The 11,923-nt window shown below is 38.2% G+C and overlaps 1 protein-coding gene across 1 annotated transcript in view; it reads right to left on the bottom strand.

Moving 5' to 3' along the window:
• The window catches only part of RB1CC1 (RB1 inducible coiled-coil 1), a 167,548-nt gene that overhangs the window by 86,177 nt on the left and 69,448 nt on the right, over window positions 1-11,923 (bottom strand). The window contains exons 6-9 of the mRNA XM_067553518.1: window positions 11,013-11,215; window positions 9,979-10,414; window positions 4,981-5,151; window positions 4,104-4,158 (exon numbers count right to left, since the gene is read on the bottom strand). Of these exons, the coding sequence (XP_067409619.1) occupies window positions 4,104-4,158; window positions 4,981-5,151; window positions 9,979-10,414; window positions 11,013-11,215 (865 nt within the window). The remainder of the gene's footprint in view (window positions 1-4,103; window positions 4,159-4,980; window positions 5,152-9,978; window positions 10,415-11,012; window positions 11,216-11,923) is intronic.

Genomic DNA, 11,923 nt, shown 5'->3' with positions numbered 1-11,923 from the left:
ACAGTAAACCTATTACTGAAGTTTCCTAGAAGTCTTAACAATTGTTTTATTTGTGACTTCTTAAAAACACAATGTGTTAAAAATAGATAGTTTGCAAATATTAAAGACTTGTTCAATTGCCCTAATATTTTACCATGGTTATTTATTGCTCTTGGAAGTGTGCAGTAGTCAACAGCAACTGCATCACCACTATGTTCTCTTCTTCTTCCATTATTGGTTGGTAAACATTTGGAAAAAATCTTTTCCCATGACCTAATATTAATAGATTTCAGAAATTTCAATATTTATTTTATTTTATTTTAACAGTCCCTTTATAGCATTTTCAACCCAAACACTAACGTATTGTGCAAGAACATGAAACTCACCAATCTAGATTCAAAATCTGAAAACAGTGAAGGGAAAAACTAAACTAGCATAAACAGTGTAAGTTAATTTTAGCAATGTAAGAAGTTTTAAGTAAAAGGTAGTATTTTTCTTTAGGTATAAAGCTAATCAGAGTAATTTCAAAGAACAGTATTTAATAGAGCAGCTCTGTCTCTTTATATAATAATAAAGACATTATTGTTTCCGGTTTTGAAGCTTAACATATTATCCTTAATAAATTAAATGTCCTTTCACCTGTTTATATTAATTAGCTGTAGTATACACATTCTACCTTTTCCCTTCACCACCATCATGATCAGTAACCAGCAACCTTTCAATCCCAACTCACTTTATTTACCAGTTCCCCCGTGCATATCCCAAAGTACCTGTTGTCAAGGTCTCAAATCTTGATTTCCTCCCAGAAACCAAGACCAAATACTCCCTGCAAGCCCCCACACTGCCACACAATCCCTTATCACTTGCCTCTGATGCAAATTACACTCTTCTGCAATAGTTCTTATTATTCATTCTATAGCCATGCTGAAAGGCCACAGGAAATCTCCCACACCTGCAACACTTTATCTCCCTTGACTTTCTCGAACTCTTAATGTGTCACCATCTGGTCTCCCCACCCTTCGCCAAACCAATTTCCAAGCAAGAGATAACTAAGAGCAATGGAAGTTCTGAAATTCAAATGCAAGAAGATGATTTATACATCCTTAGACAGCAACAGTCTCTTTCCCACTCCCTCCTACCTAAACAGGCAGTTCTGAACAGATGTCTCTCTTCCTTTCCCATACATCCCAACAACAATGGGGTAGCTTGTATCTAATAAATTAATCTATTGTAAGAGCTGGATATAAAAGAGATGAATACATTATAACTTAACATTTAAAGCTGAAATGTAAGAAACCTACAGGCTTAGGAGTGTAAAATATTTAGCTTAGTCAAATTAGGATTTAGGATAAATTAACGATATTACAAAGATAAGTTAACATAAGTAAGCTAATAAATCTGTTGAGCTTGTGTCTATGTCTGTGATATGCTGATGTTTTGAAAATAACTCCTGAGTTTGGATAATAATGTCTAAGAAAGATCAATAAACACCAAAAGATGACCGGTGGGAGCTGGGGAGAAATGTTAAAGACTTCTTTAAGGTAGAGAGAGGTAACTTACTGTAACCGATGGTTATTTAAGATGTGTGGTTCCTGTCTGGATTCCACATGTGGGTGTGCATGTGCCAGAACTGTTTTTAAGTAGTTTCTGTCAACCTGTTAGCATGTCGGCCACGTGGTGGGTCTGAGGTCTTATGGGACTGCGCAGGTTGACGCCCCCTCAGTTCTCTCTTACCAAGGGGCACCGAGCCAGCTACAGACGGGATGGGGATGGAATCCAGATAGGGACCACACATCTCAAAAAACCATCAGTTACAGTAAGTAACCTCTCTTTCTTCTTCGAGTGCCGGTCCCTATCTGGATTCCATACAAGGGCAGCATAGCAAGTAATAATCAGTGTGGAAGTGGACGTTAGGGCTCAGCAGATGTGAGAGTTTGTAAGGCTGCATGGCCAACTGCTGCAACAGTTGCTGCTGGGTTGGCTATGGCATAATGAGTGGTGAACAGGTGTATAGAGGACCACCTTACTGCTTTGCAAATGTCCTGCTATGGGACATCCGCGAGGGAGGACAGATGTGGTGGCCTGTGCTCTTGTGGAGTGGGCGGTGATCCCAGTGGCAGAGCGACTCGGGAAAAGGAGTAATACTCCATGATGCAGTGGGCAATCCACTTGGAGAGGTACTGAGAAAAGAGGGTGCAGGATCGGCAGTGTTCTGCTATTGTGAGGAAGAGTTTGGGTAATCCTCTGAAATGTAGGTGTATGCATTCCCTGTTGGAGGTATGTGGCTTAGGGTGAAAGGTTGGGAGATGGATGACTTGGTTGAGGTAGAACGTGAGGCCACTTTGGGCAGAAACCTGGGGTGGAGTCATAGGGAGACATGGTCTCTGTGGAGGGTGGGTCTGCTATCATGGCTGCCAGTTCACTGACTCATCGGGCTGAAATGATGGCCACTAAAAAAGATCACCTTCATAGATAGGTAGGTGAATGAGGAAATGGCCAGGAGTTCAAAGGTGCTTTGAAGCACCATTTCCAAGGCAAGAAAGTGTGCTGCTGTGTCTGCGGCATCTACTGCCACTTGGAGGGAGACCTTAGTTATTAGCCTGAGAGCCTTGAATTCTGATTGATTGTCATCCGAAAGGGAAGCTCAGAATTCTGCCAGTTTAGAGTACAACCTAAAGTCATACTTCGTCAGCATGGCTTGGTAGCTGGCAATGCTGAATTGCAAGACAGCCAAAGAGTAGATCTTGCACCCGATCAGGTCAAGTTTTTTGGCTGCTCAATCTGGGGGAGTGGTCCTAGTGTGTTTTTGTCTGGCTCGTTAGATTGCCACTTGCGCCACTAGCGAGTTTGGTGCTGGGTGTGTGAAGAGAAAGTCAACGCCCTTAGCCAGAACAAAGTAACATCTCTCTGCCTTCCTAGATGTTGGGGTGCATGATGCTGGGGCATGCCAGATTGTTTGTGCTAAATGGAAGATTGTGTTGTGGATTAGTAGTGCAACGTGTGAAGGACCCGCTGGTTATAAAATGTCCAGGAACTCATCGTGGGGGTCTGTGACATTCTCTGCTGAGAGACTGAGAGCTGCTGACATCTGTCATAGGATTGTGACTGTGGTTGTCTAGTGGGGAAAGTGATGGGGGGGATAAGTGCGTCGTCCAGAGACGATGATGCCTGCAGTACCAGGGGCATATTGGAGCCATGTGGTTCATTATAAATTAAGGGAGGGGCAGTATACTTCAATGGAGGTCTGTGCTGAGGGGGTGGTGGTGCTTCAGGAACATAATAAGGGTCCCAAGCGTACCAAGAGGGTCATTGGTCCCTTTGTGGCAGGGCACCGTATGAGTATCTAAACCACTGCTCTGTTGGTGATGAATACATAGATGTGTATATTTGTTGTGGGCTATATGAATGCTCCAGTGAGAAGGCTGGACCTGGTTCCAATGACAATCCAAATCTGATTGTTGTTTTGGAAAGGGCAGCGTGGTCGAAATGGGTGGAACCAGTGGTGTGGGTATGTTTTGTGGTTCCGCAGGTTGTCCCATAAATAGGTGATATAGTAGCTGTGGCTCATCCGCTGGAGATGGAGGCTGCATGATGCCAGATGATCCAGGCTGCTGTGGGGAGCCCTCGAGTGGCAGGAACAATTCTGCTATGGATATCAGGGGTGATAGACAATCCAGTGTGTGTGGTACTGGGAATGTGCACATTATCGGGAGTATTAAGTTAGATGGAGCTGGCGGAGTGGATGGAGTCACGGGTTCCGGTATAGTGCCGGTGGACGAGATAGTAGCCAGCTTGTCATGATGTTTGGTCATGTGCTCCGCTTTGGATCTTTTCAGCACAGGTGTTACTGTGTCCACACACAACTTCTCACCCGGCTCAGGGAGGTAACACTGTGCTTTGAAGTGGTCCCTCTCAGGGATCCACCTTTGTGCCCATGACTGTGTTTCTTGTGTGCACAATAGGATTTGGCTGGCAACATGTGTACCGCTAGTGTCTCCCTAACGGGGGACATACTCAGCACCGGTGCAGATGGGTGTTCCTGTGGGTCCGTTGGTGCCACCTTTGGGTGCAGATGTATTGCCTGCTTCATCAGGTGTGTATGTAGCCTGAGTTCTCTCCCTCACAAGTTCGCACTGGGAAGGAGCAGCAGATGGAGCACCGGACGACAACGTGAGACTTCTGAAATGGCAGCATTGATGATCGTCGCTTACTGAAAATGATCACGGGCATGTAATGCAGTTCTTAAATCCGGCTTGTCAAGGCATAATCCCCTAGAACGGGTAGGACGCCCCTGAGAGAACAGACTGATTGTAGACTAACTACAATTTCCTACAAATTATTAAAACTACTGACAACTATTAAAACTAATAAAACTACTAACTTTATTTTTTTCACTTTGCCATATATGGTATTTTGTATTACTGTGCAATTTGTCCAAGTTGCAGCTGCAGTGAGAACTGTAATTTTGGATGTTAGCAGTGCATTTATTTGACCTCTGTTCTGTATCTAGGGTATACAGTTTCACTTGTTTTAGAGTGATGGGGGGGACTGGGTTAATGTGTACAAAATTCCATTAATTCAAGTACAATATTTATGGGTTTTGTACTGGCAACCATCACTGTAGTACTCCTGACATATGTGATGTTTTAAAACAAAAATCCTTAAATTTTTTGAATGAATGACCCATCCCTATGTCTACATCTGTGATAATTTAAAAATACTAAATGAAATTACCAAGTTTGCACTTATGGACTGAAAATAAGGAGAACAACTTTCATCTTAAAGGTTAATTTCTAGAAGTAACCAAAAAATATGATTTATAAGGAAAGTGCACCTTCTATTCTAACAAAAACACAGCTACCATGTATGTTTTTGTTACTCCTGTATATAATTTTAAATATGTTGGAAATTGTGTCACAGAGATACGTTTAATTGTTTTATTAGTGTATTATGCTACACTAATCTCTCTCCCCAAACACAAGGAAAAAAAAAAAAAGTTACCTGAGCAAGTTCTTTTTGTTCATTTACCAGTCTGCTGCAGCTAGCTATCATCTGGTCCAATGCATAAAGCCTGTCCTCAAGCCCTTTAATCGCCTTCATGTTCTGATTATCTAGTTTGGCAATAGTTTGTCGACATTCTACCAAAAAGGGCTGAATGATCCTTGGATCAAGCTAAAAGATGGAAGAAAAGAAAAACTAATTATATAGGTATTTAGTGACTTTAAAAAAAATACTTCACACTGGATACAACAGGTTGCAACTCATTAATGAAGAGATCATCACAAAACTGACATTTAATGATTGGTTAAGTAACAAATAAATAAAAATGAAAATGAAATGAACGTTACAGAGAAAACAAAGTATCAAAGTTCATCCAAATTATTTTGCACTCTTAGCGTATGTCTACACGGAAGCTTAGGGAGGAGGCAGCTTCACAGGCCAAGCTCCAGCAGCTGCACAGCTATTTTTTAGCACCATAGCATGCGCTCAAGTCTGTCGATGCAGACTCTGAACTCCCTACTGCAGGCTGCTGCTTGCTGTGCAGATGTACCCATAATTTTTTAACTTCCAATTTAGTTTTTCACTGGGGGTTTCTTCTGTATCCCACATATTCCGAGGGTTTTGTTATTGCTGTTTTACATTTTAGTCTTTGTAATTTCTTGTGGCATAAAACTAGAAGTAGTTTGGGAACTATTAGACTATGCAATCCAGGTCCTTGAAAATGGAATAGAGATTAATAAAAAAAGGAAAATTAAAGTGACAGTTCTTCATAAGATAGGCAGATCTCATCACAAAAATAATGGAGTGATGTTACAGAGCTGTACCCCCTCTGATTAAGTTTAAAACTTTTACTGAATTTAAACTAGTCACTGATTTTTTGCTGGAGGAAAAGCTTGACTCATCCACCCTTACAAACCCACTATCATCAACAGATGTTAAAAGAGTAAGAGGTTATATCACATCTACAGGGCTTTGGAGTGACGCCTCCAATTCAACTCCAAAATTAGTGAAAATAGTAGAGCCCTTCAATACAAATTCTTTAGTTCTAAGAGATTAGAGAAATTACTGTTTAAATGGAACAGAGTTCTTAATAAACTATTTAAGAGCATAGAGCATGTCACCGTTGGGTAGTGTGGCATAACAATTTATCTTAAACAGCTACTGCAAACCTAGTGTTGCAAGAGAGTTCAGTGAAAATGATCTATAGGGGACCACATTGAGTTATATATGAGAAGTTTCACTGAAGTCAATGAAATCACATACATCAGTGAATACCTACATGAAGAAAATGCCTACATAAAAGTCAGGAGTGCAAAAATGAGATTTAAGCTACTGTTATAGCCGGCAGTATTGCTGCAAATGGTGTGGGATATAGCAAAGTGACATTTTAAAGGAGGAATACTGTAACTCTAATACCTTTTTATGTTGAAGAGCTCCCCATTTTCTTCAAAATAATAGTAATAAAAAAAGGATATAAGAGGGAAAAGGGAAGAAAATTGGAAAGTGATTGATTTTGGAGGAAGAAAAAATAGAATTAGCCTTAATCTCCAGAAGAAAATATTAATGCAAAACAATTAAAGCGAGATAGCTAAAGCATAGAATATGCTACTTCAGATTTTTTTAAGCTTTTTAAGAAGTCAAGGAGGCAGTTTTAAAACAAACCAATCTCGTCATGTCTTTCTAAATGAACTCTTTGTACCAAGGGTTCTCAAAGATTTTCACATTCTGGACCAACTCTTAAGAGAGTCTTCTACTGGATCCTCCGTGGATCCTAATCACAATCCCATTCATGATTATATATCATCCTTGTGACAACTACAACAGTTGTTTACATGGAAAAGCAATATCAGGGAAGTACATGATTTTTAAATGTCTAATGCAATTTGTGTTTTGACCTTTTGGAAGAAAAAGGATCTCTGATTCTCTCATTTCACTCTTCTGTACGTATTACTCTGCTGTCTGATCTCCTCTGCCTACCCTGGAACTTCTCCTCCTGCCTTTGACTCTAGTCCCATTTGCAGGATCTGACTCCTCCTTCACTGTTGGATAGCAGTTTCTGTCTGTGTAGTTCCCCTCCCCCCGTTTACCCAGCAGCAGCCCCTAATAAAAGCAACTACATTAGCTCCTTGTTGTCAACTGCTTTTACAGGAAGTCACACTTTTTGCATTAAGAGTCTGGATATCTACAGAAGCAGCTGGAAGCAAGAAGCCAGCACCACGTGTAAAATAGTAGTTCTCCCTGGACCACCAATGGTCACAGACCAGAATCTGGAAACTGCTGCTCTACAAAGAATTCAAACAACTGGAAGAATTTCATAAAGGAGATTAACAAGAAATGCCATCATAAATCAGTTGCATGGTTCACATTTCTAAATAGCAAAGAAAATCAATAAATTAATGCGAGTCTATTGCAGTTTCACATATCAAAATGTCTTCTCAGGAAAAATATAATACCAAACTAAACATTCTGCCACAGGATATGTATTTTGATTTTTTTTTCTCAGTTCCAGATTAGTTCTGATTTCAAAGTTTAACTTTAAATCAAGGGTGTTCAAACACTCAATTGTTTGTTGTCTGTGTTCTCACTGAAACAAAATACATTAAAGTGTTCCTAAATACAACTAAATACTCTCATGGTGCTTTGATGTTTTTATTCTGGGACAAAATAGATCAAAACCTATCAAGCACCCACATCTGTTCTGCTCATGGACAGCATGACTCTCCAAAGAGATTAAAAAACTGGTTGAAAACTTTCAAAATAAATTACCATATAAAATTATGTTCATGACAGGAATAAAAAGAAACTTCATTTTAAACAGAAAATCTAAGTTTTCAGCTTTTGTGAATATTTACAGAAGGCAATTATACTGAAGTAATAAAAGGTAAGACAATTACAGTAGCTGAATGTCAAACATTTCTGTCCGGTCTCAAGGCAAAGTACATGAACACAGAGAATCTATTTATATAAAGAGGAGGTGGAACAAGGTACCCAGCGTTACAAAATTGTTACCTATATGAAACGGCTATAATTCCATAACCTATAATTTTTTTTCCAGGTTTACCATTTTAATATCAATACATTTATAACAAAATAGCTGTTTTTTAACTCCCCCATTGCCTCTGTATCAATCAGTATTCCAAATGTTGCATTCATATTGCTAATAATACTGACATCTTAAAGGAAATATATTTTGAACTTGAAAATGTTATTTCTGTTTGCAGTTACTTTGATTTAAATTTGGAGGAATGTGCCCAGAAGCATCCCCATACAAAATCCGATAAGTAAATGTGATCAGCAATGGGAGTTGGGCAGAAGACTCTCAGATTTCAGCATTAATAATTTTTCTTTCATTTGCAGAACCCAAAATGGAACCTGTTTCCAATAGTATTTACCAGGCAAGGTAAATGTATAGAAAATGACTTCCTCATTTTGCTCAGAAACCTTTTATATGACAAGCAGAATGAACTTTTTTTTTTTTTTAAAGGTATCGGGAAGCGTCTGCCACATATCCTATCTTTACATAGGATCGAATCACAAAGTTAATACTGAGCATCGGAGCCATAGAATCATCCCATGTTCCTGAAAAGATATCAAATTGTCTTTAAAAAAAAAAAAAAAAAAAAAAAAAAAAAAAGCCAAAACAAACAAACGGGGGGAGTGGGCAGCAACAACTTAGGTTCTTTGCAAATAAAATTCAGGAATCCTAATTAAAACTAGAGAATGTCAAATCTTCACTTATATACTTGCATAATTGCATTGTAATTGTCAAGGGGAATCTAGGTAATTTAGCACCTGTGTAGGTCTGTCCAATTCCGGATTGAGAAAAAGCTGGTTCCTTTGTAGTGACCAGACCAAATGATATGAAACAAGCTGTAGCCAGCTGGGATGTAAGCTTCTATTTAGAGAATCTTTAGCTTGTACTCCTTGAGGCTGGTTCAAATATCAAGTGCACAAAATCAGACAGGGAACACCTCCTCAGAGTGCCCCCTCACTCCTCCTCATGACACCAGAGACTTTTGTTATATTGGTTCCCGGGGAGCATTTTATTGAAGTTGCACAACTATAATGAACACAAAACTAGGACCCCAAAATAAAATATAAAAATTTTTAAAAAAACTATTTTAAACTAAGAATTACAAAATACATCTGGTAAGTAAGAAATAAGGGATTCACGATGAAGAGGTTTTTAATAGGCTAGAATGGCCAGTAGTGAAAACAAAGATAAAAACAAGAAAGTCACTAACAAACAACCATCTAAAAATTACCCAGAGCATGGTACTTCTCTATTGGAGACAGAAATGGAATACCTCGCTAAATAAGAGCTACTCTGAACATGTGGAAGAATTCCAAAGGGGTAGCCGTGTTAATCTGTATACACAAAAACAACGAGAGTTCTGTGGCACTTTAAAGACTAACAAATTTAATTTCAGCAGGCATAAGCTTTCGTGAGCCTCAGATCACTTCCTCAGATGCAGTGTGTATCCATCTGCTGATAGAAAATGTCAAACCCCCCCCTAATATGCTCAATTCCTTCCCCTGTGTTTTTAATATGATAGAGGATTTAATGTTTTTTGTTCAACAGAAATTGTGTTATCCATTCGTGGGACCAGGAACAACCTTGATTTCACCACAGTTTGGGTACAGTACACATTGGTTAAGTAACATCACAAAGCTAGCAAAGGAAACAAAAATGTGTTACCATAACTAGCCACAAAAATAAAATTATTTTTTTAAATACAACATTTGGAGAAATTTTCTCATGAAATTATAATAATTCTAAGAATAGTCAAATTTTCAAACTAAGCAACCCTCTATTATTTTCTTCTCCATTTTCTCCTTTGTTTCTTCCCCAACTTTCTGCATTTAGAACAAAGTTAAAGCATTTTAAGTCAGATCAACATTCACATCAACAACACCAGCATCTGGAAACCAAACAGTAAGATTAAATGGGAAATTCCTACTATTTCATTAACACATCTTTTTTAAGTGTGAACTTACTCTGCTCATAGAATCAAAACATTTTCTGACTAATGATTCCACATCATTAGGTCTATCTTGAACATTTATCCAGTCCAACAGAGAGACATTGAAGGAAGGCAGATCACTCTCATTAAGTTCCTCTGAAGTTTTATTGTCTTCAACTGCTGTGTTTTGACTGGATTCCTTGTTTTCTTTGACATTTCCAGGATCTGTGCTGTCCAGGGCCGAATGTTCCACTGACTTGCAAAATGAGGCTAAAAGTGATTTATTGTTCACTCTAGGTATATCTGAAAAAAGCACCAGTTCAGCAGACTTTTCATCCTCAGTTTCTTCACTTTCTGCCCCTCCATTCCCAACAGAAGAATCCAATCTTCCTAAACACTCTTTGTAACTATGTCTGGTTAGGCACTCCAGCAGTGGGATTTTGGCCATTATAGAAACAGCTGTCCCCAAGCTTTAAAATAAAGGACAAACAAAAGATCCATCAAGAAACTATTTTTACAAAAAAGAAGTTTAAAGTAAGTTAGTAATGATGAAAATCACTAGTGATATTTTCTCAGACATTCTTGCCAAATGTAAGCTATTTTCTTCAAACATGTTCACCCGAAGAGACTGTTTATATAGTTACATACTTGTTATGAAGTATTTTCAGTAATACCATCATAGCAGAAGGAATAGTTAAAGTCAAATGGTGACTTTCACACTTTTGTTTTCAGCAAAGCTGAAAATATTACACACTTTGTCTAAAATTTGAATTTAAATTGGAAAAAGTGTTTGGAATGTTTGCATGACTATATCTTAGTGTAGTAACTCCAATGGATAAAACTTTGCCCAACTAAGGAAGTTTACTCAAGCTTTTAAGAAAATTGTAACTTATTAAGTTACCTACTGCATGATACCAAATACAACAAAACTAGTACAAATGCACAGAATTCAAAACTTCTACAGTTAGTAAGAATTAACTATGAAAATACAAAATCATAAAAACTTATTTTTAAGTCCCGTGATTGTGTAGGGCACTTTCTTACTGAAGAGTCTAATGGCAAACCTACTGTGTGAGTTTCAGCTTAATTTCATCTATGGACTGCAGATAGTTTGAATATGCATTTTCAAACTTGAAAAGCAGCTTTTGGTAAGAATATGTGCAATCTTCCAAATTGGCCATTATGGCAGCCCATCCTTGGTGCTGAAGATGTTCATCATGGACCAGACCTTCACAAAAGGAACAAAGCTTCTTGGCAACCTCATACATTTCCTATACCAAGAAAAAAAAAAAAAGAAAAAAAAGAAAAAGTAAATTCACAGAATTAAGTTATCAATCCAAACCTCCATGCAGTACTTAAATGTTTACCATACTTCTGCAAAAACTATGGATTGTGACACCTAACAGAAAATTAAACACTGAAAGTCTAAAAGGAAGTATTCAAATATGAACAGTTGTTGGCTCTCATCCCTAAAAACATTTACTGAAAGTAATACAAACTTCCTATACATTTGTTTATTTTTTTTTAAACAAGAATTGTATCTTGTGACAAACTCAGTTTACTCAGACTGTTTACTGAGTTAATCCAAAAGAAAGCAAGACAGTCCTGGCCCCAAGAAACCTACAACATAAATTAGTCAGCACTGTTCCAACAAAAAAACAGATCAAGTATCAAACATGTGCATATCACCTTTTATGCGCATATGTATTATGCTATATATTTTGGGGGGAGTATGGGTTTTGCAGAAGAGGTAAACTAAGGAGGAAAAACATTTTGAAGAAGAGGTGGTTATTGGGCTCATAACAAAGGGGAGAGAGATCTAAGTGTAAAAAGGCTGCTTGGAAAACAGCACAACAAGGAGAAGGTAAGAGGGCAGGCTGGGAGAAGTATAGGAGGTGAGGAAATTAATCAAAGGAAGATTTAAATTAATTCTTAACAAATCAGGTGCAATATGCATAGCAATGAAAAGGTCCATAATA

The sequence above is a fragment of the Emydura macquarii genome, unplaced genomic scaffold (genome assembly GCF_026122565.2).
Source record: "Emydura macquarii macquarii isolate MOO-44397 ecotype Brisbane River unplaced genomic scaffold, CSIRO-AGI_Emac_v2 contig_1477, whole genome shotgun sequence".
Taxonomy (NCBI): Eukaryota; Metazoa; Chordata; order Testudines; family Chelidae; genus Emydura; species Emydura macquarii.
The sequence above is the reverse complement of the archived record's forward strand: the minus strand, read 5'-3'. Positions and strand labels throughout refer to the sequence as shown.